We start from the raw sequence: 21,661 nt of genomic DNA, 5'->3' as shown, positions 1-21,661 counted from the left end.
TCCTTTCTAGATCCATCCATTTTCCTGCAAATTCCATCCTCCTACTTTAAATCCTGCTGTCTCAGCTCAAAGATGCTGGGATTACAGGTATGATATTGTACACATCTTGAAATAAGTACATGATTGACACAAGTTATATTCTTGTTATCAACTTGGGTTGTAAGGTTTTTTGGATAATGTTGCCATCTATGCAGGAAGTGTAGTCAAACATATCACCTTTCCTCAGTGATGTCCATGTCAAGAACTAACGCCTAACAGTGAATTGGCAGTAGGGGTGCAGCTCATCAGGGCTGTGAACAACGACCCCCTGAGGCTGGCGCTGGAACACAGGCTTTGGTAGATGTGGTGTCCATGGGTAACCAGCCTCAACTATTTACCCTCACTGAGTTGAGTGTATTTACAGTAAACAGGACTCACTTGTCAATGATTCTTTTTATATATTGGTAATATTAACCTTACAGACAAATGGATTTTATGGGGAAAATTTCCTTGTAGTATAATATCAACACAGACTTATAAATTAACTTTGGCCCCTTGAAAAAGGCTGACAGGAAACTGAAATGATATGTACAAGCTTACTCTTAGAGTAGGAAAAGACATGCTACCTACAAAACCAAAGGCAAAAGAAAATTCAAAACCTCTTTTCACAAATTTTGAGCTTCATCTAGGTTTATGCGGTGAAAGATACAGCGACCATTTGAGTGATTCAAAAGGAGTCAAATGGTGTTGAGCTCAATTATAGCCCTAAATGCACATTGGTGAAATGAGAGGCTGATCCATTTGCACACTAATGTGCTATTTTTAAGTCATGCATCATAGTATCTTCAAAGAGGACTGTCATAATTATGATGGATTAGACTGCAGAGTCAGTCCTCCGCACAGTAATTGTTTCACAGATGCTGCCGATGCAACTGGAATTTATAATTAATTATTGTCAGAGAGGCAGGAGAAGGCACGAATTAAATATCAAAGGAGAAGTACTGTGGCTAAAACCTCTTTTACCCTTAGGAAACCAAAATGCTAGCTACCAGTAAGAATGTTAGCATTTTGAACAGAGGGAAACATGCTTTGTAACTTGTAAATCTCTCTCTGTCTCAAAATTACTCTGCGGCATTACCTGATATTGTAGAGTGGCACCATTAAATGACTGTATTTTCCACATTCCTATGTATGTTAAACTACCTCCTCCCCATTATACTCTCCTGCTTAAATTTTTTAACAATAATAGTAGATATTGGTACTCTTTAGGTTCCTCAGAAAACCAGAGTCCATGAGGAATATCAAGCTGTTAGAATAAAAATATAAACATAAAAACATGGTTAGTGGGATCTAAATTGTGACTTTTCTTGGTGATTTAACTTTGTCACTTAAATGACAATTTCTAAAATGGAGTTTTAAGCCCTTAAAAAATGCTAAACCTATACATTATTGAGGGGATGGATTTTTCTAGGTAGGGTCTTACCCTGGCTCACACTGACCTGGAATGCACTCTGTAGTCCAAGGCTGGCCTGGAATTCATAGTAATCCTCCTACCTCTGCCTCCTGAGCACTGGAATTAAAGGCATGTGACACCATGCCTGTATTCTACACATTTTTAAATTCACTTCATCTTATAACTGTTTTTTTGTAGACCTAAAAAGAAGTCCCATGACATACTACAGAATCAAGCTATTACACTTTGATTAGCAATTAGAGTAAAGCAAAGAAACATGTCTTTTCCTAGGTTTAGTGTCCAGTATTACAAAAGTGTCCATAAGCCATTCGTTGAATATTGCTAGTTGATTTTGTTTTGTCTTAAATATTGAGGTTTTCATGTGGTCTCTTCTGGTGTTGATAATCACAACTGATGTATGTTTCTACTCAAATCACTGCTGTTTCTACATTAATGCTTTTGGGCAAGTGCCTTAACTGCTGAGCCATCTTTTTAGCCCAGGAAGGCCTTTAGATAACCTTGTTCATTGTTGGCCTTTTAAAACTGAGTGGGACACATTTTCTCTCTCATAAGGCAACAGGAAATAAAATAAATTTCCTGAGCATTCTGGGTACGGGGTGTGCAGGCATAGGTGATGAAGTGGCCCATCCTCTTTCTCATCTCACCCTTGGCACGTGAAGAGTCAGCCCTATTGCTTCAGCATAGTGATGGTTCTGCGCAGAGTAGGATGTGTGGATTTTTAAAATTATTTTTAATTTTTATTTAGTTTTTTGAGAGAAATAGATAGATAGATAGCTATAATAGATAGAATAGGGAGAATAGATATTCCAGGGCCTTTAGCCGCTGCAAACGAACTCCAGACATATGTACCACTTTGTGCAACTGGCTTACGTGGGTCCTGGGGAATCAAACCTGGGTCCTTTGGTTTTGCAGGCACATGCTTTAACCACTAAACCATTCCTTGAGCCTGGATGTGTGGATTTTTACAGTAGCTGCTGTGGTGGTTTGATTTAGGTGTCTCATAAACTTAGGTGTTTTGAATGCTGATGGGGATTTGGGACTTGATACCTCCTGTATGGAGTGTATTATTGGGGGCTGGGTTTATGGGTGTTATAGCCCCTTGCTAGTGTTTGGCACACTCTTTTGTTGCTATTGTCCACCTTATGTTGGCCTGGGGGTGATGTCCACCTTCTGTTCATGCCATCATTTTCCTCTGCCATCATGAAACTTCCCCTCGGGACTATAAGCCAAAATAAACCCTTCCCCCCTCCACAATCTGCTCTTGGTCAGGTGATTTCTGCCAGCAATGTGAACCTGACTGCAACAGCTCCACATTACACTTGTACTAAGGGAGGTTTCAAGTTATACTTGGCTGAATAAATAAATGATCTAATGTGTGCTGACTCAGAGTTCCTTCAGTAACCGAGATTTGATAAATCACCCTCAAATATTTTGGCACACACCTGTAATTCTAGCACTTGAAGGTGAAGCTACAGGATCTTGAGTTCAAGAAAGGATTTAAATAGCTATGGCAACTTCAACATCTATGTTTCATTTATTTCAAGCCATATAAGGAAACATTGTGCCTTGGTAAAGTGCATATAAAAATGCCCATAATCATGTTAATAATTACAAGCCCTCTGATATGTAACCAATATAATCATCTTTTGAAATATGAATCCTAAACCTGGAAAGTCTCAATTTATGGATTTAATAAGAAAATTAACTCTTATCCTTAAATTAGGCATTTCTCTTTGCATTATGTGATGGACAGGGCTTTATAAAGGTATCAGCAGTGCTTAGGAATGACCCCAAAGGGAGCCACTAATTTCATACCTAATCTTTGCCCAGTTTTCACATACATTAAATGGGTAAATAGACCTAGATACCTTCTGATACTCTGAAATGTTTCCATCATTAGGACTGTCCTCATCATTCACTCATTTGAATGCCATTTTAAAATCCCATAGCCTTTCAATGATGAAAATGCCATTCATGAGTCTGTGTGAACAAGCCTTGTCCCATACAGTTCTGGAACTGGGGAAGGCTTCCAGCATAACACAACATATATGCTGATATCAGGGAACTTGTATTCAATATCCAAATAGTACTTTATTTTTGAGAGTATCCTGTATCCCAGGTTGGCCTTGAACTTTGAGGCTGAGAATGGCCTCTTTCACCTCTCTAGTGCTGGGATTGCAGGCAATTGCCACCATGCCTGGCTTAAACACAGCCGGAGATGGAACCCAGGGTTTTGTGCATGCTATAGAAGCACTCCTCCACCTGAGCCACATGCTATGATGCCCTCCTGCCCCACCTCCAGATGTGAACAGCAGGAACCAATATAACCAATGGAGGTGACTCAACCTTGAAAATAAAGAGGGAAATCTGCTTTTTTAGCTTTTCAAGGTAGGGTTTCATTCTAGCCCAGGCTGACCTGGAATTCAATATGTAGTCTAAGGGTGGCCTTGAACTCACCATGATCCTCCTGCCTCTGCCTCCCGAGTGCTGGGATTAAAGGTGTGTGCCACCACGCCCAGCTAAGTTTGCTTCTTTATAACTTGCCTAGTCTATTTTTAGCAATAGAAAACAGACTAAAGAATATCGTAAAACTTTCCATAGCAAAAATTTTATAATTCCTTGAAAAATATTTAGCATAATTTCCAACAATATTTCCTTCTTGCAATCATTTAAATTTATAAGGGAAAAAACTTATTTAACTGATTAGTAGGAAAATATCCACAAAATACAACCTGAAAATTCTTATTACTCACTTGCCAGCACAGAGAGATAGAAGAGAGACAGACAGAATGAAATGGGCATGCTAGGACCTCCAGCCACTGCAGATCGACTCCAGACACATGTGTCATTTTGGCATCTGGTTTGCATGGGTACTGGGGGGTCAAACTCTGGTTGTTAGGCTTTGCCGGCAAGTGCCTTAACCCCTGAGCAATCTCTCCAGCCCCTGGAGATTGTTTCGCCTTATACATTATAACTTTCTAGGATCTTTAAAAATATGTATGAATCTGTGAGGACTACATCATGCCATTTTTTCTTTATTAAACAATATCCCATGGTAATGTACTCCCTCCCTCCACTTGCCCCTTTGAAACTCTATTCTCCATCATATCCCCTCCCCCTCTCAATCCCTCTCTCTCTTATTTTGATGTCATGATCTTTTGCTTCTATTATGATTGTCTTGTGTAGGTAGTGTCAGGCACTATAAGGTCATAGATATTCTGGCCATTTTGTGTCGGTGGGGTGGGGGAAGAGCACGTTATAAGGAGTCCTACCGTTCCTTTGGCTCTTACGTTCTTTCCATAACCTCTTCCACAATGGACCATAAGCCTTGGAAGGTGTGATAGAGATATTGCAGTGCTGAGCACTCCTGTTACTTCTTCCCAGCACCATGATGCCTTCTGAGTCACCTCAAGGTCACTGCCATCTAAAAAGATAATGTTCTGTAGCCAAAAGTGAGAGTAGCATTAATATACGGTTATGAACATTAACAGAAGTGCTTACTGGGCAGTGTGATAAGCATAGTATATACATTTAGCCAGACAGCAGCAGATGTTACACCCCTAGTGCTCATGATTTCCCCTGTTGTAGGCTTTCAGTATCAGGGATGTATTCCCTCTCATGGAGAGGCCCTTCAGCCCAATTAGAGGACAGTTGGTTTCCACCATGACAGATATGCCACTATTGCACCCATTGACTCATTTGGCCTGGCTGGCCAAATATAAGGCCTGCAGTATCCACTGTTGAATATCTTCACTGCTGATTTCTCTTTCTCCCATTGAACTGCATGCAGAATGGCTTCTTCCAGCTTTCTGTCAGCTGGTCTACATGGAGGAGGTTATCAGCTCAGTTCCAGCAGGATTTTTCAGTGGCCTTGCAGCCCAAGTATGTGTAGTCTTCAGCAATAGGGTCTTAACATCTATTCATGGTGGGAAACTGAGGGCCTTGGCAGTGGCTTGTAAAGTTTTGGGAGCATCAGGGACCTCCTTGTCCAACAACTCACTGGAAGGTATGCCGTCCCAGTAGCATGACATTTTTTTAAAAATACCTTATGTCTTTATTAAAAGAAATGATATTGATGAATCATAGTGTAAAAGCTCAAAGATGGCTCAGCAGCTAAAGGCACTCACTTGTATAGCCCAGTGGCCTGGTTCACTTCCACAGTACCCATGTAACGCCAGATACATAAAGCAGCACATACATCTGGAATTTTTACCCTGGCAGGAGGTCTTGGTGCCTGCATACTCACTCTTTCTGCCTTTTACTGTCTCTTCAAAGTACACATGCAAAAGTGTAGTGAACAACATTTTAAATCCAAAGGGAATGTTCTAGTTTTGTTTTCTAAGATGGCAGTTCACTTATTCTAAAACCAATAACGAACAGCCCTGAGATTCTTTTCCTGACTTTCCTAAGAAGTTAACCATTAACTTTTCATAGCCAGTAGTTTTACCCAGGAAAGGAATTGCTGTCACAGACCAGATGTTTCTGTTAATCATTTTAAATTAATGTCTAAAATTGCTACTGTGGGGCTGGAGAGATGGCTTAGTGGTTAAGGTGCTTGCATGTGAAGCCTAAAGGACCCAGGTTTGATTTCCCAGTTCCCATGTAAGCTAGGTGCACAAGGTGGCACACGTATCTAAAGACTGCAATGGCTAGAGGTCCTGGTGCACCTATTTCCCCCCCTCTCCGTATATATATATATATATATATATATATATATATATATATATATATATATATATTTATTTAAAATGCCTCTTTCTCTCAAATAAGACATTTAAAAATGGAAATTGTGTTTAAACCTCATATTGAAATGTTTCATTTTAGGTCATCTTCTCTTAGAGCTATTGTTCTCATAAAAGATTTGCATGTTGCAGATATCTATTGTAATTTTGCCCTTGGCACTTGAAAGAATTTCCAAAATTATGTGAATGGATAATAATGTATTGAATGCTTACAAAAATGTTTTATTTGAAAATTAAGCAGGCAACCTTGTATACAGAACCTTCCTCCAGCCTATTTTATTTAACTTATATAAATGGCACATTTATATAACTTCCTCCAGCCTATTTTATTTAACTTATATAAATGGCTGGTGAAAAAGCTTAATTTTTTTTTTTACTCATACACACACATACATACATATATGTATATATATACACACATACATACATATATGTATATATATATACACACACACACACATACACACGTATACACACATATTATTAAGAACATACTTTATGGATGTATTATGTGTGGGTACCACCTTTTCCCTTTACCCTGCTCCCATCTCAGCATTTGGAAGGAAGTAAACCAAGTATAAATAGAAGCGTCACTTTGCTGCTTTTCTTTGTCCAGTGGGAATTCTAACTTTTTCTATTTAAATTTTGTTAAGTACTTCACACACTTGAATGGTACAAAATGACAAAACCTATTCTCCTTTCCTGGCCTATTCTTCAGCTGCTGGTTCCTGGCTTGGAGGCAATTCATTCTGACCAGTCTGTTACATAGTCATTTACTACGTTGTTTTTTTTTTTTTTTAGTAAGTATACAGGTTTTAGAAAAAGGCTATAGACAACATAAGTGTTCATCAGTAGAGGATTTGTTAATTTATGGAAAAGCCACAAACTGTAAGAACACTGGTGCAGGAAAGGTGGAGCCAGTAACGTGTGAACAGAGGGCACAGTATCAGAATTATATTTAAGAACATTTCCTTGTGATCTTTCCATAACTTGAAGGGCTTGTGGGATGAGGGGGAAATGGGCTAAGAGGGAAGCCATTGCGGGGGGGGGGGTGCAAACTATTAAGTGGCTGGTGAGATAGGATATAGATCTCTGTGAAGAGGTGGTTTGAAGATGGTTGTAGAAATATGCAAGAAGTATAAATGGTAGATCTCAGTAAGTGATGGGATCAATGAGTAATAGAAAAAACTGAAGATAATTTTTCTTTACTGTTCTTAGTATTGTGATTGAAAGGAATTGTTTGAGAAGGCACTTGATGTTACTAATGTAGTATGAACCTCCCATTTCACCTCATGACTTTGATCATTCTGCTCCTTGACCATAAATATTTTAGAGTTGCTGGAAAGATGAGCATAATCATTTCCTGGAGTCCTGAAGTAGCTATTGGCTAAAAAGATAAAAATGAGTTTCATAGTTTGCAGGACCTAGGCATTCTTGGGTTATTTCCACAAGTCATTGTCTAAGATGTTTTAGTGTTAAGTAAATATTAGTACATTTACATTTTGTCCATGATCTTTAGGGTTCATTCAAAGGGCAGCCTCGTGGATGGCCCCGAAGTAAGCCTGATGGAACAGGACAGAACCAGCCATGCTGAGGGCAACAGACTGAGTCCATTCCTGGTACCATCACCTTCCATCTGCCAGATAGACCCTCTGGCCATCAAGCTCCAAAATGGAAGCCCGTTAGCTGAAAGACCCCACCCAGAAGTAAATGGAGACACCAAGTGGCAATATTTCAAGAGCTATTATGGAGTGCCCCACATGCAGGGTACCCGTGTGAGTCCAGACTTCATACAAGAAGGCAGAGCGTATCCCAGGTGCTTGCAGAATGGTGGGATAAAGCGCACAGTTAGTGAACCATCTCTGTCTGGACTCCAACAGAACAAGAAATTGAAACAAGACCAAAAGGCTAACGGAGAAAGAACAAACTTCGGGGAAAGCCAAGGAAGAAGTCCAGGTGAAAGCAGCAGTCAACCAAATGTCTCCGATTTGCATGAAAAGAGAGAATCTGTGAGCTCTGTAGCCCAAGAAGGTGCAGCTACAGATTTCATCCATGTGCCAACACATAGCTGCAATGGGTCTGAGAAGCCAGAGCTCCAGATTGTCAACAAGCAAGAAGGGAAACATGACGAGAACATTGTATTACTTCTTAAAAACAAGGCAGCCCTAATGCCTAATGGTGCTACAGTTTCTGCCTCCTCCATGGCAAACACTGACGGTGAACTCCTGGAAAAATCACTGTCTCAATATTATCCAGATTGTGTTTCCATTGCAGTGCAGAAAACCACATCTCACAGAAATGCCATTAACAGTCAGGCTACTAATGAGATCACTCATCCATCGCATACCTCAGGGCAGATCAATTCCTCACAGACCTCGAGCTCCGAGCTGCCTCCAGTGCCAGCTGCGGCTGTGACTGAGGCCTGTGATGTGGAGAATGCCAGCAAGCCAGTTGCAGTGCTAGGGACCTGTCCCTTCCAGAAACCAGAACACCATCAACAGAAGTCAGTTTTTGAGATAAGCCCATCTCCTGCAGAAAACAATAACATCCAAGGAAACACAAAGCTATTATCTGGTAAGGAATTCTGTTCAGGTTCCAGCAGCAATTTGCAAGCTCCTAGTGGCAGCTCTGCACAGTATTTAAAGCAAAATGAAATGAATGGTGCTTACTTCAAGCAAAGCTTGGTGTTCACTAAAGATTCCTTTTCTGCCACTACCACACCGCCACCATCACAATTGCTTCTTTCTCCCCCTCCTCCTCCTCCTCTTCAGCTCCCTTCAGAAGGAAAAGGCGCTATGAATGTTGGGGTTTTAGAACGCCATCACTACCCCAACCATAGTAATATAACCCTTTTAAGGGAAGTGAAAATAGAAGGTCAGGCTGATGCATCAACATCCCAGAGTTCTAATCTATCCACACACACATCCAACCCCCCACTGGTGTTTCCAGAAGGGCTGCAGAATAATTGTTTGAATAAAAATTGTATGGGGGCATCAGGGACAATGGCTGTTCCCGTTTGTTCTGAGAAAACAAGAACAATATCACAACATCTCAGGCAAACCCCACAAGATCATGGTAGTGGTGGAGATTTACAGGATCACCCCCAGCATTTGATGAGACAAAAAGAGCAAGCGATTTTGAAGGGACAAGACAGGGAGCAGACACGAGATCTCATGCTTCCAGCACAGCCCTGTCTGAAGCCAGGATGGATTGAGTTGAAGGCCTCTCATTTTCGTCACGCATCATCTCATCCCAAATGCAGTGAGGCATCCCTGCACTCAGTCCTACAGTATCAGTCCAACCCTTCTAATCCAATGACCTCCACCCAATTCACTGGAAATTCCAATATGGCTGGAGGGTTCCCAAGGCAAGCTTACCTCCAGAAAATGGTGCATCATGAGCAGAAGTCACAGATATACCAAGTTGAGATTAATCAAGGGCAGTCTCAAGGTATGGTGGACCAACATCTCCAATTCCAAAAGCCCTCACACCAGGCGCTCGTCTCTAAGACAGACCTTCCCCCTGATGCTCACATGCAGGCCCAATGTGCCCCTAGATATCATGTTCAGCAAAGAGCAGATCCACAGACTGAGAAACTCATGACCCCATTGTTAAAACAGCATTTGAATCAACAGGCTTTGGAGACTGAGCCATTTTCAAACTCACACCATTTGCAACACAAGCCTCATAAGCAGGCAGCCCAGACACTGCCATCCCAGAATGCACACTTCCCTCAAAACCAACAGCAGCAGCAGCAAACATTACAGATGAAGAATAAAGAACAAATGCCTCAGCCTGTTCCTCACCCCCAAGGTAACAATGATCAACAAAGAGCAGGGTCATTCTTCAGCCAGATTAAAGAGGAAAAACACTTTAGCGGTGAAAATCAGTATTCAAAATCCAGTGAGTTGCAAACTCACAGTACCCAGTTGGAATTGGAGCAAGTCCAGAAGACCAAGAGTCACAATTCTCCTTATGCTCAGATCTTGAAGTCAAGTGCAAGCCAGGTTTCCTGTTCAAACAGTACCCACCTGGCCTCAGAGACTAAAGAACAAACTATCCACTCTGAACTCTTTGCAGGAAGCAAGACCCAAAACTTGCATCACATGCAATATAATTCAAATAATGTGACCCCCAAGCAAGAGGTTCTCCACAGGTGCTTTCCAGAACAAGAGGAGAAGCCTCATCAGGCTTCAGTTCTCCAGGTCTATAAAAACAGGAACCAAGACATGTCTAGACAGGCTACACAGCCAGCTCCACAAAGGTACTTGATGCAGAACCAAGCTAAGGCATTCCCTGTGCCTGACCAGGGAGGAAGTCACACACAGACCCCTCCTCAAAAGGATATTCAAAAGCATGCTGCCCTAAGGTGGCATCTTTTGCAAAAGCAAGAACAGCAGCAAACTCAGGTGGAGTCTTGTCACAGTAAGATGCACAGGCCAATTAAGATTGAGCCTGGATCCAAACCCCATGATTGCATGCGCCCTACGTCAGCACCACTAGAAAACAGAACATGGAAGATCGCAAAGCAAGAGGTTCCCACCCCGAGCTGTGACAGTGTGCAGCCCAAGAGCATCATCGAAACCATGGAGCAACATCTGAAGCAGTTTCAGGTCAAGTCCCTGTTTGACCACAAGACCCTGAATCTCAAGTCACAGAAACAAGTGAAAGTTGAAATGTCAGGGTCAGTCACAGTTCTATCTCGACATATCAATGCTGCAGAACTTAACAGCCACACCCCAGCTTTAGAGCAGCAAGCAGCGCCTTCCGAAAAGACACCAACCAAAAGAACAGCTGGTTCTGTTCTCAATAATTTTTTAGAGTCACCTTCCAAATTACTTGACACTCCTATAAAAAATTTATTGGATACACCTGTCAAGACTCAGTATGATTTCCCATCATGCAGATGTGTAGGTAAGTGCCAAAAATGTATTTAAGCACATGGCATTTTTCCAGAATTAGCAAATTTATCTTCAGATGTGGGATTTTTCTTTCTTCCTTTTTAAATCTTGAGTCTGGGAGCAATTTGTGAAAGCTCATAGTATCTGAAGCCTACAATTTTTTTTGGTCTTTAAATCACAGATGTTTGTGCCATGAAAGAAAAAAATCACTTGAATGCATTCCCCTCTAAAACTTAATTGTGTAAGTTCATCTTTCCCCTCTATTCACATCCAAAAATATATTTATTTAGATTAATCCATTAGTTTAACTTTAAATATCATCTCTAAAAGAGACATGCAGGCAACTTTTTAAAAATCTCTGTTACTATGAGAGAATAATTGCTTATAAAAATTATGAATGGGATTTTTTTTATATTTTAGTTTTATTTATTTGAGGGGAGGAGAGAGAGAATGGGCATGCCAAGGCCTAACCACTACAAGTGAACTCCAGATGCATGGACTACCATGTGCATCTGGCTTATGTGGATTCTTAGGAATTAAAACAGGGTCCTTAGGTTTCACAGGCAAGTGACTTAACTACTAAGCCATCTCTCCAGCCCATGAATAGAAAATATGATTTTTTGTTTAATTTGAAGTTAAGTATTAGCTTTACAAGATTTTGGGATAATGAAGAAGTTATTCAGTCTTGTTGAGTTGGGGAAATTATAAAACAACCCTTTCCACATATACACTTAAGCCATTATGATTTCTATTCCATCTTATCTTTTTGTCATTGTTAAAAAGTGGTATTTTATTTCTTTTTTCTATAAATACCTTTTATTAAAATTCAGATTATATAATAGGCCTTTGAGAATAAGTAGCCATAATTGCCAATGGATGTAGTTATTGAGGTAGACAGAAGATATTAATTATAGCTACTCTGCATGGATATTGTAGAAGGCGTTTGATTGCATCACCTTTAGTTTTTTGTCTGTTTTTCTTTATAATATATATTTATTTATATGAGAGAGAGAAAAAAGCAAAGGCAGAGAGAGAGAGAATGAGCATGGCAGGAACTCTAGCAACTGCAAGTGAACTCCAGACACATGCTTCACTTGGTGCATCTGGCCTATGTGGTTACTAGAGAATGGAACCTGGGTCCTTGGACTTTGCAGGCAAACACCTTAACCACTAAGACATCTCTCCAGTCCTATTTTTTGTTTTCTTGAAGTAAAGTCTTGCACTACCAAGACTAACCTGGAATTCACTATGTCTCAGGCTGGCCTTGAACTCACAGCCATCTTCCTACCTCAGCCTCCCAAAGCTGGGATTAAAAGTATGTCCCCCACACCTAGCTATAGAAGGCATTTAAAAAGAAATTCATGTTAGATTAATGTGGCTAATGTTCCAACCACTCCACATTGTCCCTGTTATCGCATTGTGTCAAACACTTTGTAGACTGATAAAAGTAGGATCCATACTACATCTCCATATGGTTATTAAATTGCTGCCCTGGACTTAAAAGTACCACACATGTCATAGATAACATTAAGTAAGTTACAACCCGTCATTGGTAGTTTACAACTGTCCCTTTTACCTGATATCTGAGGAGTTTCTCTCATAAATTCTGCATACAAATATGAGTCTAGGTAGAATATTATTTTCAAAAGAGCAATTAAATATTGGTGTATTAACAGGAGAAAAATGGACCCTTAACAATAAACTGAATAATATCCTGGAAGTGGAGTAGGATAGTTATATATTTTTTAATCTAATTTACAAGTGGCAGACAAGCTTTTAGTTAGCTTTACATTTCTATTTCATTTTTTATTTATTTTATTTTATTGGTTTTTCAAGGTAGGGTCTCTCTCTAGCCCAGGATTACCTAGAATTCACTCTGTAGTCTTAGGGTGACCTCAAACTCATGCTAATCCTCCTACCTTGGTTTCCCAAATGCTGGGATTAAAAGCGTACACCATGACACCCAACCTACATTTTTTACTTTTTCAGTTTAAAAACTTGAGTTGTAGTTGATGTTATACATAATACATTCCAAGTCCTTTAAGCTGTTTTCTTTGTTTATTTCCACCCATTTGGTTTGAAATAACTTCTTATATTCCATATCTGAATTGTAACCTGATCATTTTTTCCAGTAACCATCACGTACATATTCTTAATTACTTGGCACTTTTTCTAATAGTAATAGTACATTTTCTAATAGTAATCAGTCCATCAATTTACTCATTTTACAGAGAAAAAAAAATAAAGTCACTTAGGGCCCTGAATGTGCAGCTGGGGGATAATCTTTGTGGATATAGCCTTTATATTTAGTATAATTGAGGTCTAAAATAATAATCTTCTATTATCTCAACAGAGCAAATTATTGAAAAAGATGAAGGTCCTTTTTATACCCATCTAGGAGCAGGTCCTAATGTTGCAGCTATTAGAGAAATCATGGAAGAAAGGTAATTAACGCAAAGGCACAGGGCAGATTAACGGTTATCCTTTTGTATATGTCAGAATTTTTTCAGCCCTCACGCACAAAGCAGTAAACAATTGTAAATCAAGTAATTACTAGTCGGCCTAGCTATTCCAGGGTTGCCAACACTACACACTGTGCTATTCACCAGAGAGTCACAATATTTGACAGTATAAATAGTTGGTTAGCTGGCACGGTCTGCCCACTTTGAGATAGTCACTAGAAACGCCAGGCACAAACAAGAATCATCCAGAATGCCTGTCAGGTTCAGGGTGCTAGCATGAGCAAAGAGGGGCTCTCCCCTCCCTCCGCTCTCCTTCCTGGTGCTGAGATGTTACAGAGTTTTGAAAGAAGGGGAAAGCAGTATAAGAACGGAATCACTGAGTTAAATTCTCTTCTACTTGTAAATGTAGATATTTTGAAGGAAGTTTCCTCTGATGAACAGAGAGAGCAAGTGTGAGAAGTTGATAGAAAGAGGCAGATTGCATTTGCTTTTATATACTGTCGCTCACAGGTATTTGAGCATTGTGTGTATCTACATTTATCTCCTGCATGGTGGAGACTCAGGGGGCCTTTCCTGCAGATATCTATAGCTCTGAGCCATTTCTCTACTCACATGTCTTTCTGTTAAGAGCTAGGCAGTGTTTGAATAATAAATTTAGATACATATGGCCAGCAAGGACATGTTCATTATCATTCTGACTTTATTTGTAAATTATGCATTTCTAAGGTAATATGTAAAAATTTGCTATGTACCAACCTAGTACCCTGGTTAACAAGAGTAGCATTGTCTATTATAAGTCATGCATAATGCTTTGGCTGTAAGTAGGAATACTGTCTATCTATAGAACTATTCTATATTTTCAGAAGGGCTAGATACGAACTTTTTGCCAGATTCCCTTTAGAAATATGTGAGGTTTCTTTAAGAATCACCTCTATCTAAAATGTACTATGAGTCCCAAAATTTTAAAATAACTAAATTTAGTAAAGGATGAAAATAAAATGGTATATAAAAACCCAAATTTAGCATACTAACTAAAATTTCACACTTTGAAATGATGTATAAATATGTTTCCCAAATTTTTTCACTCAACATAAATTACAGGACAGTTCATTACAATTTTTGGTATATTTTGATACTGTAGAATGTGACTATTACCCAGTGTGCTTAGCTAAGAACCACTTTTTTGAAAATAAACCATTTCTCAGGGTGTGGTCATGGGACAGAATTATACTTTAATGTTCAAATAATTCAGTTGCCTCATTAAAGTCATTTGCTAATTGTATGTGTGTGTGTGTTTCTGTGGGTTTCTTTAAGGTTTGGACAGAAGGGTAAAGCTATTAGGATTGAAAAAGTCATCTATACTGGTAAAGAAGGCAAAAGTTCTCAGGGATGTCCTATTGCTAAATGGGTAAGTGTGACTTGGCAATGCTTTTGGTTTTCCATCTTGTCCATTTTGATCTGTCAATCTTCCCCTGAGCCCAAGCAAAGTCATGCCAGTGAAAAGGGACTTGTCCTGTAATTACTCATAAGGCAGATGAGAATCATAAGTATGCTATTTAATTGAAAGAATTTAGTTTTAAATGAAAGGTCCTGCTTAAAGTATAATCCTTAAGATGTAAACTCATCTTCACTTCCTTAACACTGTTAATGTTTATGTTGTCGCTTATGAAAACCTCGAATTAAGACTTTATATGTCATTCATATAGCTCTAGGTTTAATGGGGTGTCATTTAATTGACCACCACTGTGTTGGCATACTCTATTATAAACATTAAGCAAATTTTATAGTCAAGCATGGTAGCATACACTTTTAATCTCAGCACCCTGGAGGCTGAGTTAGGAGAATCACTGTGAGTTCAAGGTCAGTCTGGGCTAGCAAATGAACTCCAGGTCAGTCTGGGCTAGAGTGAGACTCCGCCTCAAATAAAAGAAATAAAGAAAGTATTTTGATCATATTCTTCTGTGAGATCAGGGTTAGATTCCCACATTTTATGTGGACAATAACAAGCAAATTGAAGGTGCCAGTAAATGCTGTTCTAATATTGATCTAGACGAGAAATGTGTACATAAATCAGTGCTCTGATCTGCCACAAGTGACCGTGTCTTGTCCTGGGTGGGGTGGGGGATGTTGGTGGCATGTTGATCCTCACAGGTGATTCGCAGACAGAGCGCTGAGGAGAAGCTACTGTGTCTGGTGCGAGAGCGAGCTGGCCACTCCTGCGAGGCTGCTGTCATTGTGATCCTCATCCTCGTGTGGGAAGGAATACCCCTGACTCTGGCTGACAAACTCTACTCTGAGCTCACCGAGACGCTGAGGAAGTATGGCACGCTCACCAACCGGCGCTGTGCCCTCAACGAAGAGTAAGTGAAGCTTAGGAGCCCTTTGACTCTCTAAGGCCCCTGTAGGAAAGCCTGTCCTTGGCTAAGGGAGGATAGTTGAACTTATATTTGTATATCTCTATAAGGTGGAAGCCAGAATGTGTATTTCACAGTCAGGCAATGTAACTATTTGCTAGCATGAGTAATTTGAGGTGATTTCTCCAAAATTTTGCATACTGTGATCTTACGACAGTCCAGAACAGAATTGTAAGTACTGACATGACCATTAGCATATTTTTCTTGTGCTGCAATTGACAGCCTTTGTGACATCACTTTCCAGGGTCCACCATCCAAAGCAAATACATTTTGTGAAAAATTTCATTATTTCCAGGTCATGGACCATTAATATAAGTCATGTTGACATATGTTTAAGTAAACATATATCAAACAAAATTATAAAATTTCTAGAATGTCTATAGAAATAGAAATATTTTTTATATTTAACTGAGTTCATTTATTTCCTTATACTAACGAAGGTTGCTTCCATTTCCACTGTTGCTGAATAACTGAAAATTGCTCTCTATGACTGAATAGGTATTATTTTCTGAGAATATAAACATTTGATGGGGCTGGAGGAAGTCACTTGCTATCAAAGTGAAAGGACCCAAGTTTAATTCCCCAGTACCCACAAGGTGGCATATGGGTCTGGAGTTTGTTTGACGTAGCTAGAGGCCCTGGTGCAGCCAGTTTCTCTATCTGCCCACCCCCCCTTAAATAAATATGTCTTAAAAATTTGGTGTAGGATGGCAAGAGGATCCAGTTCAATATATTTAGAGCATTTAATTGGGATTTTTTGTTTATTTAACTTTTTCCACTTTATAGGAAGCCATAGCAATCACTTGGAGAAAGGTTTATTTTATTTTTGTGCTGTGAATTCATCAATAATGCTAAGATATGGGAAGGTTGTTCGTGGCATGCTGAGATAATCAGTATTTTGATCATAATTTGTTCAAAAATAATTTTAGTTTTACAGTTTCTGTAATCTTCCTAACCACAAAATAGTATGCTGAGGTTATGGAAATATTCATATCCACATTACGCTAAGTCCATTGCTAATCAAATTTATTCTTTTGCTGGCTATAATTTGCTCATGGTTTTTACCAACATTAAGTCAGTATAGTTTTGGTACATAGCAAATCAGTGATCAGTAATCTTATTTATTTATATATTTATTTATTTGACAGAGAGAGAAAGAGAATGGCATGTCAGACACCACTGCAAACGAACTCCAGACGTGTGCACCCCCTTGTGCATCTGGCTAACGTGGGTCCTGGGGAATCAAACCTAGGCCCTTTGGCTTTACAGGCAAAAATGCCTTAACCGCTAAGACATCCTTCCATCCCTGGTGATCAGTAATTTATTAAAGAACACTACTCTTCCCTTTTACTTTTTTACTTTTTTTGGTTTTTTGAGGTAGGGTCTCTCTCTAGCTGAGGCTGACCTGGAACTATGTAGTTTCAGGGTGGCCTTGAACTTATGGCGCTCCTCCTACCTCTGCCTCCCAAGCGCTGGGATAAAAAGTGTGCACCACCATGCCCACTATACATTACTCATCCTATAATGAACATGTGGCTTGACTGCTGTCAGCCCACTTCCACAAATGCTTCATAACACGTGATTTGCAAACTTACCATGTATTGCATTAGTTGTGAAATATTTTTCAACCTTCTGTAAATTTTCTTGTTCATTCTGGAAAAAGTAGAAATAGGTACCTTGAGTCAAAAAAGAAATTAAAAGACATTTGGGGTGCATTTGGGGTGATATTTCCTTAGGAATTCAGTAACACTATGTTGTTTTTAAATAGAATTTCTTTTCGACTTGGATTAAAATTTCTGGATCACTGAATAACTGCTTGTGAAAATTACAGTTAAAATTAATTTTCTTGAAATTTCATGTGAACTTTCACTTTCATCATTAATTTTACTTATGTCTGGCATTTCTCCCCTAAAGGCATCTTTAATTTACTATAAATACCTTTACATGAAATGGACACTGACGTATACAAGGAAATATATGTTAAAAGCCTCCTTAAATTTTTTTGTTTCACATTTTAAAATCATGAACAATGGTTGGTCTAGAGGTTTAGAGGTCTTAATTGGCTTAATTGATCTAAATAGTTTGTAAGTATGAAATGAAAAGATATGATTCTGAGCTGGAGAGATTGCTTAGTGGTTAAGGCACTTGCTGGCAAAAGACCCAGGTTTGATTCCACAATACCTATCTGAAGTGGGATACACAAGGTGGCATATGCTTCTGGAGTTCATTTGCAGTGACCAGAGGCCCTGGTGCATCCATTCTTCCTTTCACTTATCTGCCTCTTTCTCCATCAAATAAAATATTTTAAAAGATATGAATCAAATATTAAGATTTTTAAATTTTTTTGAGGTAGGGTCTTGCTTTATCCCAGGCTGACCTAGAATTCACTGTGTAGTCTCAGGCTGGCCTTAAACTCACAATGATCCTCCTACCTCTACCTCTGGAATGCTGGGATTAAGAAGTGTACTACCACACCCAGTAAGACTTTTTTGTTAATCTTTAATGATTTTTTCTTAAGACTTGTTTTTCTTAAGATATTTTTAAAGCATAGTTGTATCATTTTGCTTTCCCTTGTCTAGAATTTCAGGGTAGAGATGTAATTATTTAGATAATGTTTAAGCTAAGGCTTCTGCATACTAAGGGAAGTTCTACCATTTCCCCCAAGTTTTAAAACATAAAAGAAATACATAATTAAAACAGATGTCTATCAAGTAGCAATAGAGACTATACTTAGAAAATACCTTTTGAGGTTTCTTCTACCCCACAATTAACTTTTATTTTATAGATGGTTTAAGTCAAAATTATGACTTTTTAAAAATAATTTTTATTGATAACTTCCATATTATAAACAATATCCTATTGTAATTCCCTCCCTCCCCCTACTTTCCCCTTTGAAACTCCACTCTCCATCATATCCCTTCCCCCTCTCAGTCAGTCTCTTATATTTTGATGTCATCATCTTTTCTTTTCTATTATGATGGTATTGTGTAAGTAGTGCCAGGCACTGTGAGGTCATGGATATCCAGGCCATTTTGTGTCTGGAGGAGCACATTTAAGGAGTCCTATCCTTCCTTTGGCTCTTATAATCTTTCCACCACCTCTTCCACAATATACCTTGAGCCATGGAAGGTGTGATTGAGATATTTCTGTGGTGAGCACTCTTCTGTCACTTCTTCTCATACCATGTCACCTCCTAAGTCTAAAAACAGAAGGTTCTCTAGCCAAAAGTGAAAGTAGCCTTGATATATGGGTATGAACATTAAGAGAAGTGCTTACTGGGCAGTTTGGTGAGCATAGTATATACATTTAGCCAGACAGCAGCAGATGTTACACCCCTAGGGTTCATGACTACCCTTGTTTCAGGTTTTCAGTATCAGGGATATAGTCCCTCCCATGGAGCAGGCCTCCAGTCAAATTAAGAGGGCAATTGGTTTCCCCCAAAACAGATGTGCCACTATTGCACCTATTGGCTCATTTGGCCTGGCGGGCCAAATATAAGGCTTGCAGTGTGCACTGTTGAATATCTTCACTGGTGATTCCTCTCTCTCCCATTGAACTGCATGTAGCATAGCTTTTTCCAGATTTCTTTCAGCTGGTCTACATGGGGGAGGTTATCAGCTCAGCTCCATCAGGGTTTCTCAGTGGCCGTGCAGCCCAAGTATGTGGAGACTTCAGCAACAGGCTCTTACCATCTATTCTTGGTGGGAAACCAAGGGCCTCAGCCATGACCTGTAATGTTTGGGGGACCTCCCTGACCAATATCACTGGAAGGTGTCCCATCCCTGGCACTGAAAGTTTTCTAGTAACAATCTATGGCTCCTACATGTTTCATGATATAAAAAAGTAGGTTTCCATATGACTTATTTATATCCTCTTAGATTTTTTTTTAAATTAATTTATTTATTTGAGAGTGACAGACACAGAGAGAAAGACAGATAGAGGGAGAGAGAGAGAATGGGCGCGCCAGGGCCTCCAACCTCTGCAAACGAACTCCAGACGCATGCGCCCCCTTGTGCATCTGGCTAATGTGGGACCTGGGGAACCGAGCCTCGAACCGGGGTCCTTAGGCTTCACAGGCAAGCGCTTAACCGCTAAACCATCTCTCCAGCCCTCCTCTTAGATTTTGATTAGCCCTCCTCCACCTTTTCTTTACTCAGTCTCTTCCCCTGACCTCACTTAGACCTTTTTACTCCCATTAATCTGTTGTTCTAATTAAGTATATATAATACCATCCTATCAGGTACCCCCTCCCTCCCTTTCTATTCCTTTTATAGCTCCTTTCTAGCTTACTGGTCTATGCTACTGAGTTTTCTTCCTACTTACACAGAAATCCAGTTATTTGTAGCTAGGATCCACATATGAGAGAACATGCGGCATTTGTTTTTCTGGGCCTGGGTTACCTCACTTAGTATAATCCTTTCCAGATCCATCCATTTTCCTCCAAATTTCATACTTCATTTTTCTTTACCACTGAGTAGAACTCCATTGTATAAATGTACCACATCTTCATTATCCATTTATCAGTTGAGGGACATCTAGGCTAGTTCCATTTCCCAGCTATGTGAATAGTGCAGCAATAAAAATGGTTGAGCAAGTGGTCAGATTTGCTAAAGGTTTATCCTTTCAAAGAACCAACTCTTTGTTTCATTGACTCTTTGGATTTTTTTTTTTTTTTTTTGGTTTCTATTTCACTAATTTCTTCCCTAATCTTTATTTCTTCCCGTCTACTAATTTTCAGTTTGCCTTGTTATTGTTCCAAAGCTTTAAGGTGAAATATTAAATCGTTTACTTGCAACCTTTATAATTTCTTATTATAAGTATTTAAAGCTATAAATTTACCTCTTAGGACTGCCTTTATTGTGTCCCAAAGGTTTTGGTATGCTGTGTTTTCATTATATTCTGACTCTATTGAATATTTTGATTTCTTAATTGGCCCATTCATCAGTTAGTAGTGTGTTGTTTAGTTTCTGTGATTTTGTGTATACTTTATAGCTTTTCTTGCTATTGATTTGTAGTTTGATCTCATTGTGATGAGATAGAGTGCAAGGAATTATTTCAGTTTTCCTGTATTTGTTAAGTTGTGTTTTTTTTTTTTTGTTTTTTGTTTTTTTTTTTTTGGTGAGCATGATACATGTGTTTAATCCAGCAACAGCAGGCATTACTCCCCTAGGGCCCAGGTTCTCTCCCACCATAGGCTTTTTTTTAAAAAATTTTTATTAGCATTTTCCCTGATTATAAAAAAAAATCCCATGGTAATTCCCTCCCTCCCCCCCACACTTTCTTCTTTGAAATTCCATTCTCCATCATATTACTTCCCCATCACAATCATTGTACTTACATATATACAATATCAACCAATTAAGATTTGTTTTGTGTCCTAATACATGGTCTATTTTAGAGACTATTCCATGTGCTGTTGAAAGGAATGTGTATTCTGCAGCATTTGGATGAAATGTCCTATAGATATCTGTTAGGTCTATTCTGTGAACTCATTTAATCCAGATGCATCTCTGTTTAATTTTTGCTGGGATGACCTGTCAATTGATGAGAGTGAGGTGTTGAAGTCACCCACTACAACTGTGTTCAGTGTTACCTGTGACCTTAGTTCTAATAGCGTTTGTTTGATGACGTTGGGAGCCCCCATGTTAGGTACATATATGTTTAGGATTGTAATGTCCTCCTGTTTGAG

The 21,661-nt window shown here is 39.2% G+C and overlaps 1 protein-coding gene across 2 annotated transcripts in view; it reads left to right on the top strand.

The window, feature by feature from the left end:
• Tet2 (tet methylcytosine dioxygenase 2) overlaps positions 1-21,661 on the top strand; it is a 164,485-nt gene that overhangs the window by 97,967 nt on the left and 44,857 nt on the right. For both annotated transcript variants that reach the window (XM_045142504.1, XM_004662993.2), the window contains exons 3-6: positions 7,715-11,109; positions 13,450-13,540; positions 14,873-14,966; positions 15,710-15,918. In XM_045142504.1, the coding sequence (XP_044998439.1) occupies positions 7,761-11,109; positions 13,450-13,540; positions 14,873-14,966; positions 15,710-15,918 (3,743 nt within the window). In that variant the 5' untranslated portion in view covers positions 7,715-7,760. The remainder of the gene's footprint in view (positions 1-7,714; positions 11,110-13,449; positions 13,541-14,872; positions 14,967-15,709; positions 15,919-21,661) is intronic.

The sequence above is a fragment of the Jaculus jaculus genome, chromosome 2 (genome assembly GCF_020740685.1).
Source record: "Jaculus jaculus isolate mJacJac1 chromosome 2, mJacJac1.mat.Y.cur, whole genome shotgun sequence".
Classification (NCBI taxonomy): Eukaryota; Metazoa; Chordata; class Mammalia; order Rodentia; family Dipodidae; genus Jaculus; species Jaculus jaculus.
The sequence above is the reverse complement of the archived record's forward strand: the minus strand, read 5'-3'. Positions and strand labels throughout refer to the sequence as shown.